Source organism: Camarhynchus parvulus, chromosome 18, assembly GCF_901933205.1.
Source record: "Camarhynchus parvulus chromosome 18, STF_HiC, whole genome shotgun sequence".
Taxonomy (NCBI): domain Eukaryota; kingdom Metazoa; phylum Chordata; class Aves; order Passeriformes; family Thraupidae; genus Camarhynchus; species Camarhynchus parvulus.
The window spans coordinates 6,683,430-6,709,424 of record NC_044588.1 but is presented as its reverse complement, the minus strand read 5'-3'; the positions used below and the strand labels follow the sequence as shown (position 1 = coordinate 6,709,424).

Here is a 25,995-nt window from a genome sequence, read left to right as displayed (position 1 = left end):
CGGGACGTTCCCGAGGGAGCCGGGACCCCCATCAGCTCCGGGGTCCTTTGGTCCCTGCCGGGGGGCACCGGGAGCTGCAGCGGGAGCCACCAGTGTTTCCGCAGGGAGTGGAACTGAGTGACTGGGAGCTCTGGAGATACAGGAGCAGTCGGAGCTCCGGGTTTGGGGTGTCTCAGGGATGCTGCAGGAGCGCAAAGCAGCACAGGAATCCTCACTGGGGGCAGGTGAAACACCTGGCTGGGTACCACTTCTCTCAGGGAGGGCTGGCCTGCTGGGGGCTTGCTCTTTGCTGTGTGAATCTAAACTGATGTGTGGAGCAAAACGTCTCTGTTGATCAGGAGTGAGAAGTTTCATTTTTTTCTGGCTCGATTTTTGCTTTTTGAATCACAGGCAGATGAGGGCAAACACTGTTTTGAAATTATGAGTTGCAAGGTTTTGTTCTGACTCCTTGAGTGCACCCTCCTTGAGTGCATCTCTCCTTGTGCACCCTCTGGGCAGATTGATTTCTTTGGCATCCTCTCCATTCACTGAGGAATTCCCTCACCTCAGAACAGTTTCTCAGACTATTCTGTTCTTTCTGCTGAGTCTCTTGCAGCCCTGGTTTTGCTCCTCCTGTGGTTCAGTTTGCAGCTTTGGTTGCACACCCTTGGGACAACTCAATCCTAAATTTCAGGTCACGCATCTCCGTTATCATCAGGGCTGCTCCTGTGGAGGGATGGGGCAGAGGTGCCCCCTTGGCAGCTGTTCGTGATGCTGGGAGCCCCCACGGGCTTGTTTCACCCTGGGGGTGCTGTGAGTCCTGCTCCTGATGCTGCAGCAGCCTCTCTGTGCCTTGATCAGCTGGAGGACAGCACATCCCAGAGCCGAGGGCAGCTGGGGTGGGCAGTGCTGGCTCTCTGCTCCTGATATTTTGGATTTTTTCCTTTCTTTCAGTGGAGCCTTTATCTCCAAATCTCCCAAACAAAGACGGTTGCACTTTGGAGCCGTTGTTGTTTGTTTTCACTCTCGGGTTTATTTTTCTGGCGTTCACAGATCCTTCACCTCCCGAGCCCAGCCTTAAGCCGTGGCTGCTACCGCAGGTAATCCTGGGGCTGGGATTTGGGAAATCCCATTGAATAACCCCTTGGCAGCGACACCCGCTGCTGGAATGGAGGGCTTGGAGTGCGGCTGACTCGTCTTAGGCTGTTCTGAGCCCCCTGTGGGTTTCCTGCTCTGGTCCCAGGGCCGGGCTGTGCCGGGAGGGGCCGGCGATGAAACCGCGGGTGCCGAGCGGGCACAGCGCTGCCTCTGCGGGCTGGGGCTGAGCCTGAGCCCGTCCTCTCCCCTCTGCGGGTCCCACAGCAGGGTCAGCCCTGTCCTGCTGGGCATCTGGGGCTTGCTGGGTGCCCTTGCTCGGGGTTACGGGATGCTGGGTACGGGAGGAGCAGGCAGGCAGCCCTGGGTGTAACATTGGTGCTGGTACAGGGGGAGCAGGCAGCCAGCCCTGGGTGTAACATTGGTGCTGGTACAGGGGAGCAGGCAGCCAGCCCTGGGTGTAACACTGGTGCTGGTACAGGGGGAGCAGGCAGCCAGCCCTGGGTGTAACACTGGTGCTGGTACAGGGGGAGCAGGCAGCCAGCCCTGGGTGTAACACTGCTGCTGCTGTGCCCCTGTTGTGTCACGTTCTGTAAGTGCTGTTTGACACTCGGAGCACTCTGAAACTGCTTTGCACGTTAGGTGCTTTCCCTGACCCGCGGTGGGAGCCTCTCCTGCAGCCCAGCTCTCAGTGACAGCGAGAGCAGGCGCTGATCTCTGGCTCTGGGGCAACTCTGCAGTTGGGGCTCTTTGAGAGCTCCCCAATTATCACATTTCTGGTGTAAATGAGGTGCTGCAGTTCGGAAAGCCTGCCTGGGTAGGGCTTGCTCCTGTTCTTTCTCCCAAGGCTGGTGGCTCTCCTCTCTCCAAAACATCATTTCCCACTCATAACTCAGGATTTCGTTTCCTCCTGTGAGCAGTGGGATGTCCTGTGTCATTCCTACCCCTCAGCACCGTTATCCTGCAGGCACAGGTGCTCTTGTTATTCCAGAAAGAGATGTTCTTCTCATGCCAGGAGTTTTATCTTCTGCTTTGAGAAGAAATCACTGCCCAAGGCGCTCTTTGGGAACGATTCTCTGTGTTCCTCCTCTGCTGCCTCTTCCCCCGTTGGCTCAGGGAGTGGGGACTCACTGGAGTGAGGGTTCACAGCCCAGGGAGGGAATGTCCCTCACGGTCCCTGCCGTGTATGCTCACCCTCAGTGTCACAGCAGCCTGTGCCCCGGCCCTGTTTGAGCCGGGCTTTGGATGGCACAGCCTCCTCTTCAGGCACCCTGGGAGGATGTTTGTCAACCCAGCTGCCTCCTAGATCCCCTGGTACCCTGCCTTGCTGTGGTTTGAGCGAACATCTTATCAGCCTCATCTCCTGCTCTGTGCAGAGCTCTCGCTCGCTGACAAACACTGAGGTGAAGTTTTTCTTGAAAATCGCAGCTTTCTCCCCACACTGCCCTGTGCCCCACAAAGGCTTCCTCCAGCTGCTCCCTCCCTCCCTCCCTCGCTCCGGCTTTCTATCTTTGGCTCCTCTGCGAGGTGGAGGGGAGGCAGCAAAATCTTGCAAGCAAACAGCTGAAACTCAAGATTCTCTTCTGTAATCTAAGAAAAACAGTTTCACTGGAGGAGCAGGTACTGGGCACGTGCTGCTGCACTGCCGGGCCCGGGTGGGGCCGCTTGGTGTGCGGGCCCATCTCGGGCCCAGCCGGTGAGGGCCCGCGGGGGCCCAGCCCAGTGGCAGGTTGCTGTCGCAGGTTGCAGCTCAGTGTGCAGGGCCCAGCTCAGTGTGCAGGGCCCAGCTCGGTGCAGGGCCCAGCTCAGTGTGTGGGGCCCAGCCCAGTGTGCAGGGCCCAGCTAAGTGTGCGGGGTCCGGCTCGGTGTGCAGGGCCCAGCTCGGTGTCCAGGGCCCAGCTCAGTGTGCAGGGCACAGCTCGGTGTCCAGGGCACAGTTCGGTGTGCAGGGCCCGGCTTGGTGTCCAGGGCCCAGCTTGGTGTGCAGGACCCAGCTCGGTGTGTGGGGCCCAGCTCAGTGTGCCGGGCCCAGCTTTGTGTCCAGGGCCCAGCTCCGTGTCCAGCCCTTCCTCTGCAGTGAGGATCTCCCAAAGCTCCTGTCCTGTCTCCCCAGGATGAGCTGGAGGAGGCAGAGAGCTGAGCTGGAGCTCAGAGGAGCTGGTGATCCTCCTTTCTGAGGATCTCACCTTGAAAACAGCTCTGGGATCCCTTTGCTTTAGACCAAATGATTTTCCTTCTGCAGCATCAACCCAAGCTCCTGCTTCCTTCAGCCTCATCGGGCTCCTTGTTCTGGTTCCCCTGGTGCCCAAAGCCCTCTGGGTGCTGAGCCACGTCCTGGCACCAACCCAGGCGAGGCATCCGTGTCCCTGCACCCACTGCCACTGTCCCCAAACCTGGGCAGTGCGTTCAGAGCTGCTCCCGCGGGCCCAGGGCTTTGTTTTTCCTCTCTGATTTCCTGCCCAGGATGCTCAGCCCCAGAACAATCGGGGCAGGAAAGGGCGTTGTCCCGGCCCGAGGGTACCCGCGGGTTTCCAGGTGCTGGTGGAGCTGCGGGATCCCCTCTGGAAGGTCCTTGGCAGGTCCTTGGCAGGTCCTTTCTGTCCCGAGGAGATGTTGCTGGGATCTCAAGATCTCAGCTTGCTCCATGTCTGCCTGGTCCCACTCTCCTGGCCTTGGAGCCTTTCCTGGGGGTGGTGGAGCCCCCAGGCTCCGGGGATTGCTCTGCTGGGGGGTGAGGGGTGTCCTGCAGGGGGGTCTGATCCTCTTCACTGCTTCATTTTGGCTCTTTGAGCTCTCCCCTCTGGTCCTGGGCTCCACCACTGCAGGGGGAGCTCAGAGGAGTCCCCTGGGTGTTGGAGATGGGGCTCAGGTGGACCTCAACCCAAGAGAAGGGATTGTCCTTGCTGGAAAGGCAGCTCTGTGCCCTGTCCCAGCCCTGCAGAGCTGCTGGTGTCACCTTGGCTCCTGAGGGACCTTCTGCTCCTGGGCATGGAGCAGATCCTGGCAGGGAAAGGTCTCAGGGCGTGGAGGCAAGTGGGGAACCCCGGCAGGTCCCAGCTGAGAGGAAAGTCCTTGTCAGGGAGCTGTGATGCCCCAAGGCTTTCCCGTGGCCTCTGGTGGCTTCACAGCTCAGCAGCAAAAGATGGGTTTTGTTGATAATTCTTTTTCATGCTGTTTCAAAACTATTTTTTTTGCTTTTACAAATTTTCTGCCTCAAGCAGGACAAGGGAAAATCTAAAACCAGTAGGTCAGCAGGTTCCCACTTCCCACCACAGGGTAAATGTTTACTAGATTGGTGTTAATTAACAGAAATATTTAATTTGTCTGCTCACCTTTGTGTCCCACAGAGATGAATGAAGCCTCTTAACTAAGCAATCCTGGATGGAAATTCCCTAAGGGTCTGGCACCCACGCAAGGACAGCTTCACAGATAATCTTGGGATACTTCCCAAGCTGAGCTTTGGTGTGCTGGGCCTTCTCTCACTAACTTTAATCAGTGGTTTTTAAGAAAATAACTTGTTAGAAATTTATGATAATAATTAATAATTTTAAAAAGTAAATATTTTATAATAATTAATTATTATAGATTGCCCTTTAGGATGCTCAAACCTTCAGAGGGGAGGGGTTCAACCTTGCCCTGAGTCCTGATGCTGGGAATTGTTGGGCATCTGTTGACAATGGGGCAAAACCTTGGGGCAGGGTTCTCTGAGAACTTGGGACTCTGAAACAAAGGCACTGTCCCTGCTGTGTGGAGAGGGCTGAGCCATCACTGGGGTGGTGCCACATGGGGCTTCTCAACACCCTCACAAAAAGCGAAGCATTTTCCAAACCCTTGACCTCAGCACTTGTTTTTCTCGATGTTCTCAAGATGCTTAACAGGGCTCCTGAAAGTCAGATTGCATTCTCCAGAGCTGTCCCCTGTCACCGTGCTCAGCGTGGGTGGCAAGGAGGGGACAGCAGCAAAGTTTCGGCTCCGTTGTTGGTGGACGAAGCCAGGCCTTTCCCACGGGAAATGCTTCCATAAGCACTGCCCTGGGAGAGGAGGCTCAGGCTCCCGTGTGGTCCGTGGCACAGCAGGAAAAAGCTGCCCCAGGAGTGCGTTCTGTGGTTTGACAGTGACAGCAATATCAGGGTGGGGTTTATTTCACATTCCCTCCCGTTGTGTGCCAAGGCATGCGGGAAGGGATGCTGGGGTTGCTGTGGGGTGAGGAGCCCGTTCCCCCCCGAGGGCTGAGCTGGTTTTTGAGCTGGTTGGTGCAGGGGTGTCTGTGAGTCACCCTGGGCTCTTACTCACTGCCTTTCTCCTGCCTCCAGCCTGGCCGAGTGCTGGGCTCGATTTCCGCGCTCCCTCGTGGCACCGCAGCACTCCTGGCACTGGGCACAGGTAAAGGTTCTGCTGCAGAGCCAGTGCAGCCTCTGGCAGTGAGGAGGAGCCCAGGAGCCCCTCTGGGGTGAGGGGAGCACTGGCACTGGGCAGATCAGTGGTGCTCGGGGTGTTTGCTGTCACCTCTGGGGAGCTGCTGGTGCTTCTCCCTGGGGCAGGGCTGGAGGTGGCTCGCTGTGCTCCCAGGGAGCTCCAGCAGCCAGGCTTAGCTCTCCTGAGCCCTGCCAGGGAGCTGCTGGCAGTGGAGGCTGGGTGGAGGTGGCCGTGCTGGGGACATGGGGCAGGGAGGGCTCTGGAGCCTCTGCTAGGTCACAGTGGCTCTGGGACAGGGGTGGGTGAGGCTGTGGTGGGCGCAGCCACTGCTGGGTGCTGGCCCCAAATCCAGGCCAAATGGGCAGAGAATTGGGTGGTTTAGGATCTCTGGGAATGACGTGGCTGTGTGGCATGGGTGTTGTCCAGGCTCAAAGCAAGTGCTGCCTTGCATGTGGTTTTGTAGGATTGGCAGCTTTTATTTCTTCTTACTCGATTGTTTTTGTGCATTTGTGTCGCTTCTAAACAAGAGGCAGAGAATGTGTTGGCTGGACCCATCTCAGTGCCTTGGGAGAGGGGGACACCTGCCCCAGGGTCCCTCTGGGCTGCAGGGCAGGAGGGAATGGGCACCTGGGCACCTCTGATTGCTCAGGTCAGGAACATCTCTGTTACTGCCCCGGTGTCCCAGACATGATGTGGATTGGCTGGGATAAAACCTTCCTGGGCAGCACAGGCTCTGCCAGCCACGGTTCAGGTGGCAGTCTGGGCCCTGGAGCACAGTGGGATGTGGCAGGGCTGCAGGCACGATTTCACAATGTCCTCGTGTGCTGGGCTCACATCCCCTCGGTGTTTTCCACCATTGCCACAAGGGCACGTGGAATTTCCTTCACGGTGGCTGGGTGGCAGCAAGGGGACAGTTCTGCAGCCTTCCCTGCCACTTGGGGTGGGTTTGTGACCATGGCCAGTGAACACTGGAGCCACCGAGGGCAACCCTTTATTAACTCTCCTCCTTCTTTCCCCTTCAATCCAGGAGATGAGTTAAAATGCAGCACACCACGTGCACGGAGGACAGGATCCACCACGCGCTGGAGCGGTGCCTTCACGGGCTGGGCAGGGACGCTGCAAGCAGCAGATGGGCTGGTAGGTGACCTTAACCATGGCCTTCTCTCTCTGGGGTCCCCTGAGCCCTGCTGGGGTGTCTCACCCAGGGCTCTGGCTCACAGGGAGCTGCTGGTGCTGTCCCTGCTGGGGTGTCTCACCCAGGGCTCTGCATTAGGGGAGCTGCTGGTGCTGCTGGAGGCCTTTCCCCTTGCAGTGCTCAGTCAGAGGTAGCATCCAGCCTGGCTTGTGCTCCTGGGCATTTTGCTGGAATAAAAAGATGTTCCAAGGCCCTGAACAGGTCATGGCAGGTCTGGCCATGTAAGGATCAGCAGGGCAGTGGTGTGGGGTGTCAGCTGTCCCTGAGTGAGCTGGGCAGAGCACAGGGCTCTGTTCAGCCCAGGGAAGCTCCTCTGTGCAATCAGCCAACCCTGCCGTGCTCCCTGCCCTCAAGGCAGGTCTGGGATTGCTGCATTGTCACACACAGCACGGGGATGTTGTTATCAGCACAGGGATGTTGTTATCAGCCCAGCCCTGGCTCAGATACCATCGTGGTGGCCATAAAGAACTGAGCCTTGCTCAGGGGGCTGTGAAGGGATTGGGGCTGGCGTGGTGAGGACAGAGCAGCAACAAGCAGAAATAATTTCTGAATGTCATTCTGACCTTCCTGCCTCGTAGCTGTGATTAAATCACTGCCAAACCCTCTTGTGGATGAAATCTGGGGGCTGTCAGCTTCTGATTCCTTCTTGTCTCTGCAGTTCTTTCAACCCTTTCTGCTTTTCTTTTCCCCAACAAGACCAACAAAGAGGTGCAGACAGGATCCTACCTGCTGCCAGCTCCCAGAGGAATCCCTTTGCCACCCCTCACAGCCACTGGAGCCCGGCCATTTCCATGCTGCAGCATCACCTGGGGGCTGGGTTGGGGCAGTCCTGCCCAAGATTCCTGTGTCCTTTTCTCTCCCCTGCTCTGGGAAACAGGCCCTGAAGTGTGACCCACATTGCTGGTTCCTGGAAGCGCAGCCTCGTGCTTGGCACGGTGACAGAGCATGGCCAGAGCAGCCCTGTGTGCCCCCTGTGCCCCCAGAGCAGGGCAGTGTGTGCCCAGAGCCCACCTCTGCTGTGATTACATCAATCAGTTCCTTTGTCACTCCCAGCTCCAACCCCAGTCCTTCGCCTCCATCGTTTCTGCAGCTCATCAGCAAAGATTGGGGTGTGCAGGGCAGGGCTTGGGGCTGGGGGCTGTGCTGACCCCCCATGAGCCCCACCCCAGTGATGTCCCCTGGCTCCCAGGCCCTTGCTGTGCCTCTCCTGGCCTTTGCAGAAGGAGCCGACATTCCTGGGAGAATTGTGGGCATTTTGCACCTCAGAAATCTCCCTGTCATCATTCCTGCTCTGCCAGGAATCTGCAGCGTGCCCTGGGTGGGTGTTGGTGGCTTTGCTGTGCCCCAGCCCCGCTGCTGCTGCTGGGGACCCCCAGAGCCCTCTCGGGGCTGCCCTGTCCCTGCTGGGGACCCCCGAGAGCCCCGGGGGCCCTCCCCAAAGGGGCTGCCCCTCCCTGTCCCTGCTGGGGACCCCCAGGACCCCAGAGCCTCCCGGGGCTGCTTTTCTGGGGGCCTCTGACCCCCAGCCCGGCTGCCTTCTGGCCCAGACCCCAAGGGGCTGCCCCTCCCTGTCCCTGCTGGGGACCCCCAGGACCCCCAGAGCCCTCCCGGGGCTGCCCCTCCCTGTCGCTGCTGCCTCTGAGGAGCTGCTGTCCCATCGCAGCGTGCCGAGCTGGGCAGGGTTTGGTCTCTGCTGGCAGGAAGGGCTCAGGGCAAGCAGAGAGCAGAGCTCTCAGAGCTGTCCCCTGCTGCCTTCCAGAGCCTGGGCAGAGATGTTGTCACATCCTTCCCCAAGCCACAAATGACAGTTTCATTATTGCTGTCCTGTCCAGGCTGTAGTTTGTGACAGGGCTGATCCTCACAAGTCAGTGAATCCTTTCATCTTGCTCTTGGCTGAGCTGGAACCTGCACCTCCCTCATTTTTCACTTCTATTTCCCAGTTCCTTTGCTTTCCCCTCTTTTTTACCCATTCCATACACCAAAATAACACACACGATGTCACAGTCTTTTGGCTGAGATCTTGCTGAATTTTGTAAATCATTTAAAACTTTATTTTTCTGTGCTAACTTTCACACAAGGTTGCTCCAGAGAGGGTGAGTAATCCTTTCCAACACGTTGTTCTCCCTGAGTGAGGGATGAGGAGCTGAGGGCTGTGAAGTCAGCAAGGAGGAGTTATGAGGCCTTGGCCATCCCAGATTTACAGCCTGGATGAGCCCATGGCAGGTGTAAACACAAGATCTTTCTGCAGAACTTATTGCAGAAACCAAATCAAAATGAATTGTCTGTGACTCATGAAAATCCTGTTAGAAAAGTGCTTGGGAGGAAAATCTTTTCCTTGTGGAGGAACCTCTTCAGGGCTGGCCTTGCTTTGTACTGCAGGAGAGACACCATGGTCAAATTAGAGTGTGAAAAGCAAGAAGAATGTTTGGTTGATTGCTGGTTAGCAGAAAAAAATTAAAAAATGAGTTTTTGGTGAAGCTGAGCCCTGGGCTTGGCTCTGGTATCACTGGGGACCTGGCAGATTTTACCCTTTGATTTCTCCTGGTTTGTGCTGGGTTTTCCTGTGGAAGTCTCTGCCCAGGCTGGGTGGCAGTGCCAGGAGGTGCCCTGTGCTGGACATCCACGTCCACCTCCCGTGTCTCAGCAGCTGCAGGCTGCCCTGCTGCCCTCCCCAAGGGGTGCTGGGGCTGCGCCTGTCCTTGGGCACCTCCCTGACCCAGCTGCCCCGAGCTGGCCCTTCCTTGGGGCAGTCCCCAGGTGAAACCACCTCCCCTGGTGAGGAGATGGTGCCAGCAGCTCTGGGGGAGGAGGAAACGGAGTCTTCTGCTTTTCCCCCACACCGTGGGTGTCACTTCTGACAGCACCAGGACCCGTGCCCAGCACTGTGGGCGAGGGCAGCTCGGGGTGTGCCATTTCTGCTTCGGTGCTTCTGGATTTCCGACCTGCCCGGTGCCCACTCTGAGAGGAAACACCACCCCCGAGGCCAGGAAGGAGCTGCTCCGGGAGGCGGAGGAGGAAGAGGGCACTCGGGGCACTTCTCAGAAAAGAAATGGCAAAGCCTCATCCTTCCGAGGCCGCCCACGGTGCTGCCGTGTGCTGTGCCCATTCTTGGCACTGCCGTGTGCTGTGCCCATTCTTGGCACTGCTGTGCGCCGTGCCCACTCTCGGTGCTGCCATGTGCCATGCCTGCTCTGGGCATTGCCATGTGCCCTGGACTAAGCCCAGCTTAGTCCTGCCTTTGCCCCAGCCCCAGGTGGGGACAGGGTGTGCCCTGGGCTGCCTATGCTGCTGCCTGGGGCCGGGAGTGACCATGGTTCTGTGAATGACCATGGGGCCATGAGTGACCGTGCCTCTGTCCCCACATCTGGGCTGGGAGTGACCATGGCTCTGCGAGTGACCACAGGGCCACGAGTGATTGTGGAGCCACGAGTGACCATGGTTCTGTGAGTGACCATGGTTCTGTGAGTGACCACAGGGTCATGAGTGACCACAGGGCCATGAGTGACCGTGCCTCTGTCCCCACAGCCGGGCTGTGCCTGAACTGCTGGAGCCTGCAGGAGCTGGTGAGCCGGGACGCCGGTAACTACCTCATCCTGGTGGAGAAGATCCTGGCCAAGACCAAGGAGGTGACTGGGGGCTGGTGGGGGAGCTGAGGGCTCTGAGGCACCGGCAGCTCCGTGGCTTGCTCAGGATGGGCTTGGGCAAAGCTGGCTGGAGATTGGGGTCCTTAAATATTGCTGGGCATCACCGCTGGATGGATTCCACCCCCTGGATGGGTTCCACCCCCTGGATGGATTCCACCGACTGGATTGATTCCACCCTGGATTCCACCCCCGGATTCCACCCCTGGATTCCTCTGTCCTGCCCAGCTCCCCAGGCTGCCTGCAGTGCCTGGGCTGCCTGCTCAGAGCCACCTCCATGGAATTTCAGGCACCAGGAGCCTCAGAGCGTTGAGAGCCTGGCCAGGAGAAGACAGAGCAGGAGTCTCTGCCTGTTCCACTCTGGTTTCTGGGGCTTTGGGCGCAGTTTTCCCATAGGGATGAGGGAATCTCCCAGGTGTGGTGATGGGATGGCGGGGCTGGAGTCTCCCAGCACCTCCAGGGACATTTTGGGCAGTGCTGGCGGCCAGCAGCTCATGCCTGTGCCCTCGGGCTGTTCCCACAGGTGCAGGAGAGGTGTGACTACGACCTGGTGACGCCCCTGGCCCTGCTCTTCTACTCGGCCGTGCTCTGTGTAAGTGCTGAGGCTGCCGCACCCATCCCAGCCCAGGGCAGGCTCCAAAATCAGGGGAGCTTCTGCTGGAACTTCCCAGCCTGCTCTCATCGGTTCCTCCCAAAAGAAAGGTTCTGTATGAATCCAGAGGGATCGGGATCGAGCAGCCATTGCACAAGCTGAGAGACAAAGAAAATGAGCTTCAGGGGTTGGAAGCTGTTTTTTAAGGCTGGGCTAATCAGAAAGGGAGATGGACAATAAAGGGGAATTCTTTTCTTTACCCTTTATAGCTGGGCAAAACACACGGGCAACGTGAATGAAAAGGAGCAGAGCCTTCCCAGGAAATACTTTTTTTTATGATTATTATTCCCAGCACAATGCATCATTATCCCAAGGAAGTCATTGCTGCCAGGTCCGGCACAAGCACAGCCTGTGTGGAATTCATCTGTGCAGCTTGTGGGGCTTAAAAAGGAATTTATATTTAGGCTTGGGCATGTGAGCCCCGCTTGGGGAGGTGGGGAAGGAGCTCCTTGGAGCTGTGCCCGCAGATGCTGTGCCCTTCCTTGGCAGGACATGGGTGGCACAGGGGCACCCTCTGCTCTGCTTCTCCTCCTGGCACTGCCAACCCAAACCCTGGGCTTCCAGGCAGCACTCGGGGTCTCTCTGCCCTCACCCCTGTCCCTGTCCCTGTCCCGCAGGCTCCTCACCTCCCCCCCGGCTCTGAGCTGCTGCTGAAAGCGGCCAGTGTCTACCACGGCTTCCTGACCTGGCCCGTGCCCTACTGCGACACCTCCCGGGAGCTGCTCACCTTCATCAGCAACGAACTCAAGGCGCCAGGTGAGCGCCCCGCCCCGCCCTGCCCTGCCCTGGGCTCTGCCAGCACCGAACCGGGCACCAAACCCTGCCCCGTCCTGCCCTGGGCTCTGCCAGCACCAAACCGGGTACCAAACCCGGCACCAAACCCAGCCCCGCCCCCCGCCCGCCCTGGGCGCCTGCACCGCTGGGCTCTGCCGCTCAAACCCAGCACCAAACCTTGCCCCCTTTTTTTCCTGCCCTGGCTCTGCCAGCTCCAAACCCAGCACCAAACCCAGCATCAAACCCGGCACCAAACCCAGCCCTGCCCCAGGCTCTGCCAGCACCAACCCCAGCCCTGGCAGCTCCAAAGCTGGCACGGAACCCAGCCCTGCCCCAGCACCGAACCCAGCCCTGCCCCAGCACCGAACCCAGCCCTGCCCCAGCACCAAACCCAGACCTGCCCCACAGGATGGGGCAGGAGACCTGCTCCAGTCCCAGCTCCTGCTGCCCCACTGCCCATGTGGGATGGGGACTCCAGGGTGGCATTTGCCAGCTGCTCCCAAGTGGGATGGGGACTCCAGGATGGCATTTACCAGCTGCTCCCAGGTGGGATGGGGACTCCAGGATGGCATTTGCCAGCTGCTCCCACCTGCCCCAGCCCCCAGGCTGTCACACAGGGCCAAGCAGGTCACTGCCACCTCCCCTCCTGCAGGGACAGAGCCCAGACCGATGCAGGACAGAGGGTGCTGTGGGCAGCCACAGCCTGGGGGCCCCCCAGGACTGTCCCCAGGACACCAGGTGACATCAGCAGAGCCCTGTCACCCCCTCAGCAGGACAGGAAACCTTATGGCATCAGCAGGATCCAGCCCCTATCCCTGCAGGGAGCCACATCCCCCAGCCCAGCACCCACGGGGGCCACCCTGACCCCACAGGTCACAGAGCACTGACCCTCCTGCAGGGCCACCAGCCCCAGGGTGCAGATCAAAGCTGCTGTGCTCCTGGCAAATATTGACAGCGGCTCATTCTCTGTTAATCTTTGCCCTCACCACAATAAAGAGCTTTGGCCTCGGACCCCAGCGGGTCAGGGGGATGTGAAGGAGGCTGGAAGAGCCTGGAAGGTCCTGGCAGCTGAGCAGCAGGGCACACAGCCTCACTGAGGGCTCCCAGGGCAGCCCTGGCACACAGCACCCCTGGCAGGGAGCAAACCCACGCTGCTGGGAGGGGAAAGCGTCGGGGCCAAGGTCCCCACTCACGGCCTGGGGCACTGGGGTGGCACAGGAATGGGGGCAGCAACCCCCCCTGGCACCAGAGCCCTCCAGAGGTGGGCAAAGCTCAGCCCTGACCAGGGCACAGCCCCACAGCTGTGCCCATGTCCCTGCAGCTCTGAGATGAGGCTGGGCACAGCCAGGCCCTGCCTGGTGGCCGTGGTCAGCTGTGCTGGGGGTCAAGCAGCCAGTCCAGAGCTCAGGCTGGGATTTTTTCCATCTTTTTGTTCCTTTGGAAGCACTTTCCATCCCCTGCCCAAGTTCCCGTCTCACTGGAACTGCTGCCCTGACAGAGACCCTGCATTTCCCATCCCCCAGGGCCCCCAGAGCACCTTCCCAGTTTGAGGGATGGGGAACACCCCCAGCCACAGGAGCATCCCCTGCCAGGCCTCCCAGAGCCTGCCCAGGATTACACCCGGGCTGCAATGTGCTCTGTGTGATAACAGCCCTTCAAAAGCCCCCAAAAGGCAGGGAGATCAGGCAAGAAGGCTTTGAGAAATAATTGGAAGAGCTGCTCCGCTGGGAACCACAGGACATCCACAAGGAGCCCTTAATTAAGAGGAGCACTGGTGCTGCCCGTGCCTGTGCCCAGAGCTGGGTCACAAGGGGTGTCTGGGCAGGAAAGAACAATCCAGGGAGTGCCTCAGCCCTGTGCAAATCCCCGTGCAAGAGCAGCCTCGGAGGCTCCAGCCCCCCTGATGGCCATGAATGGCCCTGCTGCTGTCCCCCCATCCCTCACACAAAGGGGGGGCTGGGGGAGCAGCCAGCACGGGCTCTGGGGGAAGGACCCTCCAGACTGAACCCAGCCAGGAAGTCGTTAGCCATGTGGCTAATTGCCTCTGATGACAGCTGGGGGAGCCTGGCATGCTCCTTGCACACAAGGGACACACCAGAACCAGCAGCCTGCCCTGCTCCTCCAGAGGAAGCCGGGCCCACCTTGTGCTGGACCAACCGGGAACACCATCCGAGGGGGGAGCAGGGTCCTGACCCCAGGAAAAGCTGAGCTTTGGGATGGACAGTGTGCTCCCAGGCTCGGGAGGCAAGGGGGGAGTGGGACAGGAGCAGCAGGGGACAAACCCTGGGCCAGGGCTGGGGCTGGGGCTGGGACAGGGCTGGGGTTGGTTTTGTTTTGAGGGTATGTCCCCTGCTGCTCAGCTGCCCTCTGGGTTTTACCCTTCACATCCTGGGTTCCCTTGCTCCTGGACTGATCCCTCACACTGTGGCTGTGCCCTGTCCCCACGGGCACTCTGGGCGCTGCTGTTCCTGCTCCAGGCAGGGGCTCTGCCAGCTCAGCAGTGCCCTGGGGCAGAGGCAGAGCAGCCTGCAGGGGTTCTGTGCCTCACTGCTCTGCTCTCTCCCCAGGAATCACCTTCCAGAGGCTGGTGAGGACGGAGCAGGGGCTGCCTGTGAGGAACTACCAGAGCTCCACGGTGTAAGTGTGGCCAGGGGCACTGCTGGGGCTCCCTGGGGCATCCCCGGGGCTGGCACTGCTGCAGCACCTCCAGGGGCTGCACGGGAGGGCTGGGCTGAGCTGTGGGAGGGTTGAGGAGAGCACCTGGGGCATTTCCAAAGGCTGGGACAGGGTCTGTGGGCTCCCTGCCAGTGACCCTGTAGATGTGGGGAAGGCAAAGTCTCCTGCCCAGGGAGCTGCACGTGTTGGAGAGCAGTGGGACATGCTGTGATCTGTGATTTTGGGAGCCACCACCCCAAAAGGAGCCAGAACTGAGTCCCTCCCAATCCTGCAGCTCTGAGCAGGCAGACTCTGCTCCTTATTCGGGGGCTGAGCCTTTCCCTGCCGTCCTCATTTGCAAGTAGGGAAATGAGGCTGGGAACGGACCTGGGCTGCCCTTAGAGCTTCTGCTCAGAGCTGCAGCTTCAGGAGGGAGATGCTCCGGGCTCCCTCGTGTCCCGCGGGGATGGGATGGGCCGGACTGGGCTGGCCCGGGCTGGGCTGGGCTGGGCCGGGCCGGGCTGGGCTCCGGAGCTGGCTGTGTGCCACGCCCCGGCCTGAGCCGTGTCCCTGTCCCCAGGACGGTGCTGCTGCTGAACCGCTCGGAGGTGCAGAGCGAGTTCCTGTCCATTGCCCGCAGGCTGAGCTCCAGCGAGCCCGCCCAGCACTCCACGCTGCTGCTGCTGCTCCAGCACCTCTACCAGGCCACCTTCGGCACCTGCTGCGACCTGGACGGGCTGGGCCAGCTGCTCAAGGTGGGCAGGGGCAGCTGCTCAGGGTGGGCAGGGGCAGCAGCCACTCTGGGCTGCACCAGCTGCTTAGGTTGGGCTGGGGCAGTGCCCACCCTGGGCTGCCACGGGACCAGCTCCATGCAGGGGCTGCTGCATTCATTTCCTACCCAAAGCACCACTGGCTTGGCAAAGGAAAAGAGTTTGGGTAACGCTTCTTGGAGGGAAAATGCCCGTTTTCCCCTTCTCAGGTTAGACCTGAGGTCTGAGGTGTTCTGTGAGGTGTGTGCAGAGGGCTCTCTGCCCTTTGACCCTGCAGTGGAGAGAGGAAAGGCCCCCAGATTTGAAAATCAGCAAAAGTGTTTGACCAGAGAAACATTTGGGGGAGAGGCAAAAAAAAATCATGAAAGAATCCCCTGGGGTGTTTTCAAAGTAATTTTTATTTTAATTGGAAAAGTCTGGGGGCACTTGAGGGGAGTGGGGGCAGTGGAGGGGCAGAGCCCCCCGTTAGTGATGCTGCTCGCTGGAGGGACCCTCTGACCGTGTCCCCCGGCTCTGCTCCGCAGTCCAAGCCCCTGGAGGAGCTCTCGGAGCTCTACGCCAGCGCTGCCGATGCTCAGGAGGCGGCGGCCGCCAGCCCCGACCCCGCGCTGGCCCGGGAGCGGCTCCAGGCCGTGCTGCGCGACATCGCCGGGGCCGCCTCCTTCCCGGCCATCGCAGGTGAGCATCCCCGGCCCTGCCTCCTTCCCCGGGGCTTTGTGCCCAGCATCCCCGGCCCTGCCTCCTTCCCCGGGGCTTTGTGCCCAGCATCCCCGGCCCTGCCTCCTTCCCCGGGCTTTGTGCCCAGCATCCCCGGCCCTGCCTCCTTCCCGGCCATCGCAGGTGAGCATCCCCTCTCCTGCCTATTTCCCCGGGGCTTTCTGCCGAGCATCCCCGGCCCTGCCTCCTTCCCCGGGGCTTTGTGCCGAGCATCCTCGGCCCTGCCTCCTTCCCCGGAGCTTTCTGCCGGCTCAGCCCCTGCAGCAGCAGCAGGGAGAGGTTTTGCAGCGTCTCAGCCGAGTGCAAGGACTGCGATAGAAAAGCACCGCCCCAGGTCCTGTTTAAGAACCACACCTGAGCCACAAATGGTGTCATTTAAACAGCAACCAAATGAGTTGTCCAGCCTTTGAATACTGAGGGGTGAGATGAAAGCGTTAAATCAGAAACTGGCTCTAGCTGTGACATCTGGTGGCCGTGGAGGTGGAAAGTGTCCCCGTATCCTGAGCTAAGGACAGCAGCGTGCCCTGGGCTGCCCAAAACACACGGGGGTGGGTGGGTGGCACCTCTCAGGCCAGGGGAGCTGGCAGGGGTGGCCCTGAGGACCCTGCCAACCAGCTGCTGTCCCTCCTCTCTCCGCAGGCGAGGCCCAGCCCCGCAAGCTGCACCCCTTCCCCATCCCTCCCGCCCGCTGCTACACCTACAGCTGGGACCAGGACAACTTCGGTGAGTCAGGGCCCTGGCCCAGCTCTCAGCTGGGCCCCGGAGCAGTTTTGGAGAAGTAGAAGGTTCCCCTTGCTGGTGCTTTCCCCTTGCTGGTGCTTTCCCATTCCTGGAAGGAGCTTGTCAGTTCTTGGGAAGGCTCTGTGCCCTTCCCTGCTGCCCCCAGCGAGCGGGAGCTGAGCTCTGGCCCAGACCCCTCTGGAGCCAGGGTGGGTCGGGGGGGGTTTGATCAGCCAAAGGCTTGGCTTTGCTGCCATTAAACCTGGATCAGACGGGAGGATGTGGTGGAAGCTGGGTGGGAAGGAAGGAAAAGCCCAGCTGGAGTTTGCCTCTTGAGAAACCCAGCCGGAACCTCGAGGAGAGAAACATAATTTTCTTTGCATTGCATCCCAGCCTTTACTGGAAATCTAAAACCATTGGGGAGGAGGTTTTCAGCTCCTTGCCTGACACCAGGGTGGAGGAGAGCTCTGCCCAGGGGGAGTGGCAGTGGTGTCTGGGGTCACCACGTTTGCAGCGGCTCTGCTGGAGCCCGTGGCAGACACCTCCTCCCTCCGGTCGCTTTCAGACATCCTCAACGATGTCCTCAGCAAGGAGTGCAGCATTGCCGTGCCCCTGGCCTCGGAGAACGAGGAGGAGGATGAGGAGGATGAGGAGGAGGAGGAGGAGGATGTGGAGACGGACGGCGGCTCCCCGGGGCAGGACTCGCTGCTGGCCCCGCTCTGCGCCCTCCCCGGTGACTCCGTGTACTCCGTGCTGGCCGAGGAGGGCTCCAAGCCCCCGCGGGTGTCCCTGTTCGCCTCCCCCAAGGAGTCCATCTCGGAGCTGACCATGGTGTCCAGGAAGTCCCTGAAGTCCTTCGTGTCCAGCCTGAAGGACTGCATGGACAGTGGCTACGCCGAGGACAGCGACGAGAGCTCCCTGGACGCGGCGGGCCGGCCCGAGCTGCCCAAGCAGCGGCAGTCGCTGACCAACCGGCTCTACAGACTGCTCAAGAGCAAGGGCCAGCAGCTGGTGCAGCGCCGGGACTGCCCGGGGCCGTGCCCGGGGCCGTGCTCGCTCCCGCTGCGCCGCGCCGAAGCCTGTGCGCGCCCCGGCGCAGCAGCAGCGTCCCCAGCGCTCCCGCCCAGCGCTCTCGCTGCCGCCAGCACGGCCCGGCCCGGCCCGGCCCCGCCCCCTCGGCCCCCGGGCCCTGGGGCTGCCCCGCCGCCCCTTCCTCAGCTGCGACGAGGAGGAGGCCAAGGCGGGCACGCTGCGCGTGGTGGTGTTCGGCTCGGACCGCATCTCGGGCAAGGTGGCCCGCGCCTACAGCCGCCTCAGGTGAGCCCCTCCCGGTGAGCCCAAGGTGAGCCCGGGGGCCGTGGTGCCTGCCCTGCCCGGCCCCTCCGCTCAGCTCAGCCCCTGCTCCTCGCCAGGCTCCAGGAGAGCTCCTGCCCCTCCCTGACACGGTACTTCAGGCTGCAGTTCTTCTACGTGCCCGTCAAGAGGAGCTGCGTGGCTCCATCGACCCCGCAGATGCATCATCCTCATCATCCTCATCATCCTCATCATCCTCATCATCCTCATCATCCTCATCCTCATCACCACCCCTCGGCGTCCCCGGGGGAGCCCCCGCCCGGGCACAGGTGGGTGCAGTCTCCCCGGGGCGCTGTGGGAGCTGGGACAGGCTGGGGGCCCTGGCGGTGACCCCGGTGTCGGTTCCAGGACCCCTCCCCGGCTGGGACAGAGAGCAGCACCAACGACATCTCCCACTACCTCGGCCTGCTGGACCCCTGGTACGAGCGCAACGTGCTGGGGCTGATGAGCCTGCCCATGGGCGTCCTGTGCCAGGTGCGTGTGCCAGGGGCAGGGTGAGGGGTGCTCTTTCCCCTGGCAGCTGGGGAGCTGTCTCGAGAACCTTCTGCTGTGCCACACGGGCACAGGATGGAGCTGGGGCTCCTGGTGGTCAGCAGGAGGTTCCTGTCCCCAGCAGGATGGGTGGGCAGGTGTGGCTGGAGGTGCCACCTACCCCATCAGCCCTCTGATCCATTGTGCCACCTGCCCCATCACCCATTGTGCCACCTACCCCATCAATTTTCTGACCCTTTGTGCCACCTGCCCCATCAGCCCTGTGACCCACTGTGCTACCCACGTGTCTCCTGCATTCTCACCTACCCCATCACCCCTGTGACCCACTGTGCCACCTACCCCATCACCCCTGTGACCTGTTGTGCCACCCCAGTGTGCCAAGCCCGAGGCTGAGCCCCAGGAGGAGGCCCAGGAGCAGCTGCCCATCCTGGCAGACATGATCCTCTACTACTGCCGCTTCGCCTCGCGCCCCGTGCTGCTGCAGCTCTACCAGACCGAGGTGGGCACAGGGAGAGGAGGGGGGCTCTGGCTGTGCCACCAAGGTGGGCACAGGGAGAGGAGGGGGGCTCTGGCTGTGCCATGGGCCAGGAGCTGCCTGTGGAGCTCCGGAGGTGTGGCACAGCACCCACGTGCTGCTGAGGCAGAGCTCGGTCCCCACTGGTCCCCTGGTGTCCCTGGTGCCCTGGCTGATGCTCCTGGCTCAGGACTGAGAGCAGCTCCTGCCCTGACCATGAGCAGTTTTCCACCCCAGCACGTTTCCCCATGCACAAAGTAGTGCCTGGCAGTGCTGCCAGCTTTTCCACATCACTGGAATCTCTCCAAAGCTCTGCTTCCCAAACCAAGCCCCTCCATGAGGTGGCTTTTCCCCACCCCGCTGTGTGCCTGGGGCAGGTGTGGTGGGGAAGGCTGAATGTGGGGTGCAGCCCCTGCTTTGGGGCTGTGCCTGGGGACCAAACAGGGCTCGGTGAGCAGAGCCACATGGGATTTGTGCTCCCAAAGCAGCTCCCAGACCCTGCTGTTGGCTCACTGGGAGTTTTTTCCAGTGGAGTTTTAAGTGAAAATGAGGGGTTTGGGTTGTTTTGGGGCCCAGCTAAAGGCAGGCACCACCCCAGGCTGCTGCTGAAAGGTGCTCTGAGAACATGGAAGGATTTTCCCAAACTGACCCATTTCCTAAGGACTGAGAGGGGTGAAAGCTGCCTGGCCAGGCTGGGTCCCCTCACCCCCACGTGTCCCCTCTTGTCCCCTGGCAGCTCACCTTCATCGGGGGGGAGAAGAGGACCGAGGTCTTCATCCACTCCCTGGAGCTGGGGCACTCAGCAGCCACCAGGGCCATCAAAGCCTCAGGTCTGTAACTGCTCCTGCACGCCCAGCTGCCCTGGGTGGCTGAAACCAGGGCTGGGAAGGGAAGGGAAGGGAAGGGAAGGGAAGGGAAGGGAAGGGAAGGGAAGGGAAGGGAAGGGAAGGGAAGGGAAGGGAAGGAAGGGAAGGGAAGGGAAGGGAAGGGAAGGGAAGGGAAGGGAAGGGAAGGGAAGGGAAGGGAAGGGAAGGGAAGGGAAGGGAAGGGAAGGGAAGGGAAGGGAAGCCTGGGCTGCAGGAGGTGCCTGAGCCAGGCTGAGTGAGGATCCAGACAGCTCTTCACTGCTTTGGGAGAGAAACATCCCAGTTTGTATTCCCTCCAGGAGTGAAACCATGGCAATGCCTGATTGTTTGTGCTGCTCTGAACTCTAGAATGTATTTAAAATAAAACACCTCCAAGCCGGTTTCCTTCCTCTCCTCAGCACCTGCCAAATGCAGCTTTATCTTTCCTTGTTATGCTTGCTCTTTGTGCTTTGTCCAGAAGTGTCACTGATAAAATCCCTCTTTTCATCTCCTTGTTTTACTGGCAAAGCCAGGTTTGTCTGTGTGCTTGGAGCCTTCCGGGTGTCGTTTTTTGTGCTTTTATGTCACAGATTTGTAACGTTAGTGCTGTCAAGAGAGCAGAAGCAGCGGCAGGGACATCTGGCTGCAGCTCCTCCGGGCACCCAGCCCGGGATGCTCTGGTGAAGTGCAGCTCACGCAGACACCTCATGGCCAGCCCCAGCACTGCACCTGAACGTGTTCCTCAGGGCTTTAACCAGCTGGTTTGGTGTGAGCTCTGCTTGTCCTTCAACGCAGAGCCCATAGAATCCCCTCTATGCAGTGTGCCCCCCCTGCTCCCCCAAAACCAGGCTGGGGCAAAGAGCTCTTTCCCCCAAACCATGAAACACCATCAGTGCTGAATCCAATGTTTCCCTTTGGCTTGTCTGGCACCGCTTCACAGCTACAAAAACTTCTCCAGGGGGAAAAGAACAGTTAGGAAGTGTCAGGCCCCGTGTTTCAGGCTGAGGTAACGTGGGCAGAAATCTGCCTGAGCAAACAGGAGCAGGGAGAGCGCTGTGGCCTTTGCTGCTCTGTGTTTTCCCTGAGCTCTGACCCCTCTGCACCGGCTCAGCCAGAGCCACTTTCAGTTCTGCTCAGTGGTTTTGTGTTGTAATTCCTCTCTGGATTCTTTGCTTTCTGCAGCTTTTAAGCCTCCTTTTCTCTGTTTTGCCCTTATGGCCCAAGCTGTGCTCAGCAAGCCCTTTTCCCCTCCCTGGAGTCCTGGGTGTGCCAGGGAGGACTGGGGCTGAAAAGGCCCCATGTGATGTTTGCTCCTTGTCCCCTGCAGGTCCAGGCAGCAAGAGGCTGGGAATAGATGGAGACAGGGAAGCAATCCCACTGACACTACAGATTGCATACAGCAAGGTCAGTGCTGGCACTGCTGGACCACCTCCGGGGCTGGGGACAGCTCTGGGACACTCATGGCAAGGACATGTAGGGGCTGGAGCGTGTCCAGGGGAGGGAACGGAGCTGGGAAGGGGCTGGAGCCCCAGGAGGGGCTGAGGGAGCTGGGAAGGGGCTCAGCCTGGAGAAAAGGAGGCTCGGGGGAGCCTTGTGGCTCTGCACAGCTCCTGACAGGAGGGGACGGCCAGGGGGGTTGGGATCTGCTCCCAGGGATCAGGGACAGGAGGAGAAGGAACAGCCTCAGGCTGGGCCACAGGGAGTGTAGAGTGGATATTAGAGAATATTTCTTCATTGAAAGGGCTTTCCAGCCCTGGCACAGGCGCACAGGGCAGTGGTGGAGTCACCATCCCTGGGGATGTTTAAAAGATCCCTAGGGATGTTTAAAAGTGGGGCTGGTGCTTGAGGACTTGGCGGGGTTAGATGTAGGGTTGGATGTGACCTGAAAGGCCTTTTCCAAGCTGAACAGTTGTGTGCTTCTCTCTGCTGGGCTCTGGCTGCTCCCTGCAGACAGCTGCCAGTGGCAGGAGTCACTGGAGTGATGCGGAGAAGGTCTGCACATCTGTCAACCTCAGCAAGGCCTGCAGGAGGCACGAGGAGCTCGGTGGGTACAGGGTGGCAGTGCCAGGGGAGGCTGGGGGGCACTGGGGGGCCAGGGAGCCCTGTGGATCTCCTGGCTGCAGCAAACGAGGGAGGTGAGAACGCAGGAGACACGGGGGAGTCCCCGATGTTGCCTCAGCTGTGCTGTAGTCCTTGGGTGTGTGCCGATCCTCAGCACCACCTCCGGACAAAGGACATGTCCTGTCCCACTGTCCCAAAGCTTCCAGCTGGAAAAGCATCCACCAGGGATGGGGCTGGGATGGCTCAAACACGGGCTGGTCACTGGGCAGTGATGCTCTCCAGAGCAGCACTGACTGAGCAAGGAGGAGCAGCAGGTAAATCTCTCCAGATGAGGCAGGACCGAGGCCAGGTGCTGGTCCTGCATCCACAGCAGCCTGCCCCACGTGCTCCCCTCAGCACGCCTTGCTGAGCTGCTGCTGCAGCCTGCTTCCCTTCCTGCAGCTCAGACACAGCTCCCAGCCACCTGGCCTGGCCTCAGAACCTTTGTTCTAACCAGGTTTCCAGTTAACCAAGCTTTGAGCCTTTCAAAAGCTCCAAGGCTCTGGGTCCATGGTGTATTTGGTTGGTTCTTGTTTAAGAGCCGCTGGTTTGCCATCAGACACGCCCAGTTCTGAGACAGCTGAGGGGCTTTGGGTCCTTCTTCCTCGTGTGTGTGTGCCTGGCAGGCGTTTGTCAGCAGATAATCAGGGTGTTGTGCCAACCAGGAGACATCCCTGGTGCTCCCTGGAGCTCCCCACTGTCCCTCCTGCCCCTGCCCATCCCTGGAGCCAAGCCTGGGAGAAACGATCAGGGATGGGTTTCTCACCCCCTGTGGATGTTCCTGCTCTAGTTCAGGGCTGGCACCGGAGTGCCCTCAGCTCCCCTCTGGGGAGAGCCGTCTCTGTGAGTCTCTGTCCTTCCAAGAGGAACCCGACCCCCTGGCCCTGCGGTTCTCCCGTTCCGCGGTTTGGCCGCGGGATGCCACTGTCACTCCAGGCACCAGGAGCTGCTGCAGCCCGCCCGGAGCAGCTGCCCCTGCCCGCCTTGAGCAGCTCGTTCAACTAACGGGAATACAGTTGTAATTGTTTAAACTACACCTGTACTGAAATATGTTCTTTAAGAACGTTTCTAATACATTCAAAAATCCTAAAGGCACTTAAAGTATTTCAAGAAGAAATAACAAGAGTTAGATACTCATAAAATCACCTTATAGCATAAATATATTAAAATATAGATGTCTAACTGAAGATATTAAAACTGTGGACTTCTGCATTACATCTAAATATTTTCATCCACATTCAGAAGAAGAATCTTTCTCACAACTTTTGATTTATTTCCGGGTGGGCTCAGGAGAGGCCACAGGGGGAGAGTCAGCCTTTCCTCACGGTGATGGGCGATGGATTTCCTCCTGTTTGCAGCCCAGGGGGGTTAAATGTTCTGTCCCACTGTGTTTGGGAAGCAGCTGGAATTGCAGAGCACATTCAGCAGGAGGAGAGGAAATTTGGGACTGCTCTGCATCCCCCAGTGCTGGGATCCTGCTGGAGCTCCAGTTCTGGGGCGCTCTGAGAGGTGCAGGGACCTCTTGGGTCCCAGCAGAGCCCCAGGCCATGGCAGCTTCCTTCTGTTACAGCCTCGAAGACAGAATGTCTCAACCTAACCATGACCGAGGTGGTCAAGAGGCAGAACTCCAAATCCAAGAAAAGTTTCAATCAGGTAACTGCAACCCTGGAGCTTTTACATGTGGGGAGATGGGAGGGGAGCAGGGCTGGAGAGAGCAGCTCTTGGGGCATCCCTTTGCTGCTGCCCCAGCTGCCCTGCCCAGCCCAGGGAAGGTGCTGAGGGAGCAGACCCCTCACTCCAGCCTTTGCTCTCAGCAGATCAGCGTGTCCCAGATCAAAGTGGACAAGGCCCAGATCATCGGGGTCCAGTCCTCCTTCGCCGTGTGCCTGGACCAGGACGAGCAGAAGATCCTGCAGAGCGTCACCAGGTGGGAGCTGCAGCCAGAGCTGCTGGCGTGGGGCAGCCTGACCCCCATGTGAGCCCCGGGCTCTGAGCTCAGCTGGGATGGAGGCTCCTGCTCAGATACCAGCAGCTCTGGTCCTGCCGGGCTCTCAGCCCCATTCCCATTCCTGCTGGGCTCTCAGCCCCGTTCCTGCTGGGCTCTCAGCCCTGTTCCCATTCCTGCTGGGCTCTCAGCCCTGTTCCCATTCCTGCTGGGCTCTGAGCCTCATTCCTGCTGGGCTCTCAGCCCTGTTCCCATTCCTGCTGGGCTCTGAGCCTCATTCCTGCTGGGCTCTCAGCCCTGTTCCCACTTTGTTCTCAGCCCCATTCCCATTCCCACTGGGCTCTCAGCCCCATTCCTGTTCTTGCTGAGTTCTCAGCCCCATTTCTCCTGCCCCTGAGGGTTCTCAGCCCCATTCCCACTGGATTCTCAGCCCCATTCCCACTGGATTCTCAGCCCCATTCCCGTTCCTCCTGCCCCTGAGGGTTCTCAGTCCCCCCCTCACTCAGAGGCTGTTTCCTGCTGTTGCCCTGCAGGTGTGAGATCTCCGTGTGCTACAAGCCCAGGGACTGTGACCCCCTGGCACCGAGGGGGTCCCCTGTGGCTCCCCAGGACCCCTCCGAGTTCCAGTCCCTGCTGTGTTTGCCCATTGCCACCTTCAGCGGGGCACTGCCCTAGAGGAGCCGTGTCCCTGCAGAGCAGACTCCATCCCGCACGTGTCCAGGCTCAGGAGAAGGAAGAGGACGCCCAGCCCAGCTTGTCCCCGAGCTCCTGCAGAGTCACCGTGCTGTCTCTGTGGGGGCTGAGCTGCTGCTCCAGGCTCAGCCCCTGCTCGGGAAACGGGATCAGTCCTTGTGCTCTGCTGTCCCTGGGGGTTCCTCAGGAGGTTCCTGGATATCTCCTGTGGGTCAGCAGATCCAGCACCTGGTGGGAGGGCAGGGCAAGGACAGGGATATTCCCTGCCAGGTGCGGTGTGGGGAAGGGTGAGCTCATGGGGGTATTTGGGGAAGGAACGCCCTCAGTGGTGTCGGGTGTCAGTGCAGGGCAATTCCAGAGCCCTGGTATCGGTGAAATAACCCCTGTCCTGGTGGTGTTTCACCTGTCACACAGCGAGGATGCTCAGGGCAGTTCTCTGGGATGGGGACAGGTTTCTCAAGGTTTCCCTTCCCTTCTGAACGCGGGGTGTCCTGCAGGGAAGCAGAGCAGGGATCCTGCAGTGTGGGCTGGCTGTGGCCCAGGGAACTGAGTGCCACAGGCAGGGCAAGGACAGCTGCTCGTGGATCCATGTGCACCCAAGAGAGGAATTCCCAGTTCCTGCAGGGTTCCAGCACTGAGCTGTACTCCCAGTCCAGCCCCTGCTCATGCATCCTGCTCCCAGCACTGTGTGCCAGGAGAGGAATTCCCAGTTCTACAGGGTCCCAGCGCTGAGCTGTACTCCCAGTCCAGCCCCTGCTTGTGCATCCTGCTCCCAGCACTGTGTGCCAGAGCCAGCCCAGGGCTGAGCCCTCAGCAGCTGCTGGAAATCCATCAGGATCTGTGCTGGACTCCCAGCAGGGGGGGAAGGACTGGGGAAAGCACCAGGATTGCCTTAGGGCCACTGCAGAGTGACCTTTGCTGGAGAGGGACCCGGCTCCAAACCCACCGAGTGACACCTGCAAGTGACAGCAGGATTCGAGATCCTCCCCCCACAAACATTCCAACCTCTTCTCCCTCTCTGCGAGGCTGTAGGTACAGAAAGGTGCAATATTTGAGGATATTTAGGGGTAATCTGACCCTATGAGTGAAGAAATAAGAGTGGAAAGGCCTCGGGCTCTTTCTGGGTGGTTTTTGGGGATTGCAGCAGTGCTGGCAGCACAAGAGCTGCTGCAGGCTCCAAGGAGCTGATCCCAGTGTCCCGTGTCCCCTGGATGTGTCTGGAAGGGACCCCTGGCACTGCTGGGGGCTGCAGGGCTCAGCCACAGTGGGCTCAGTGCAGGGGGCTCCTGCAGGAAGCAGGACCTGGTGGGCTCCTGGCGCTGTCCCCAAGCCTGGTGGCACAGCAGCAGCGCCACTTGGGGTTCAGCCTGCCAGGGAAGGGGCCAGAGCTCCTGGGGGCTCTGAGGAGAGGGTCAGGCGTGTCTGCTGGACTCCCCCAG

General features: G+C 60.0%; 1 protein-coding gene across 1 annotated transcript in view; it reads left to right on the top strand.

Moving 5' to 3' along the window:
* The window catches only part of PIK3R5 (phosphoinositide-3-kinase regulatory subunit 5), a 38,987-nt gene extending 14,274 nt beyond the window's left edge, over positions 1-24,713 (top strand). Inside the window, 20 exon segments of the mRNA XM_030962168.1 lie at positions 6,518-6,627; positions 10,211-10,311; positions 10,850-10,918; positions 11,596-11,734; positions 14,320-14,389; positions 14,988-15,162; positions 15,702-15,855; positions 16,534-16,617; positions 17,180-17,705; positions 17,707-17,931; positions 18,027-18,133; positions 18,196-18,245; positions 18,316-18,441; positions 18,833-18,958; positions 19,710-19,803; positions 21,146-21,222; positions 21,769-21,862; positions 23,489-23,571; positions 23,736-23,845; positions 24,397-24,713. Coding sequence (XP_030818028.1) covers positions 6,531-6,627; positions 10,211-10,311; positions 10,850-10,918; positions 11,596-11,734; positions 14,320-14,389; positions 14,988-15,162; positions 15,702-15,855; positions 16,534-16,617; positions 17,180-17,705; positions 17,707-17,931; positions 18,027-18,133; positions 18,196-18,245; positions 18,316-18,441; positions 18,833-18,958; positions 19,710-19,803; positions 21,146-21,222; positions 21,769-21,862; positions 23,489-23,571; positions 23,736-23,845; positions 24,397-24,538 — 2,649 coding nt within the window. The 5' untranslated portion in view covers positions 6,518-6,530 and the 3' untranslated portion in view covers positions 24,539-24,713.
* Positions 24,714-25,995: the final 1,282 nt, after the last annotated feature.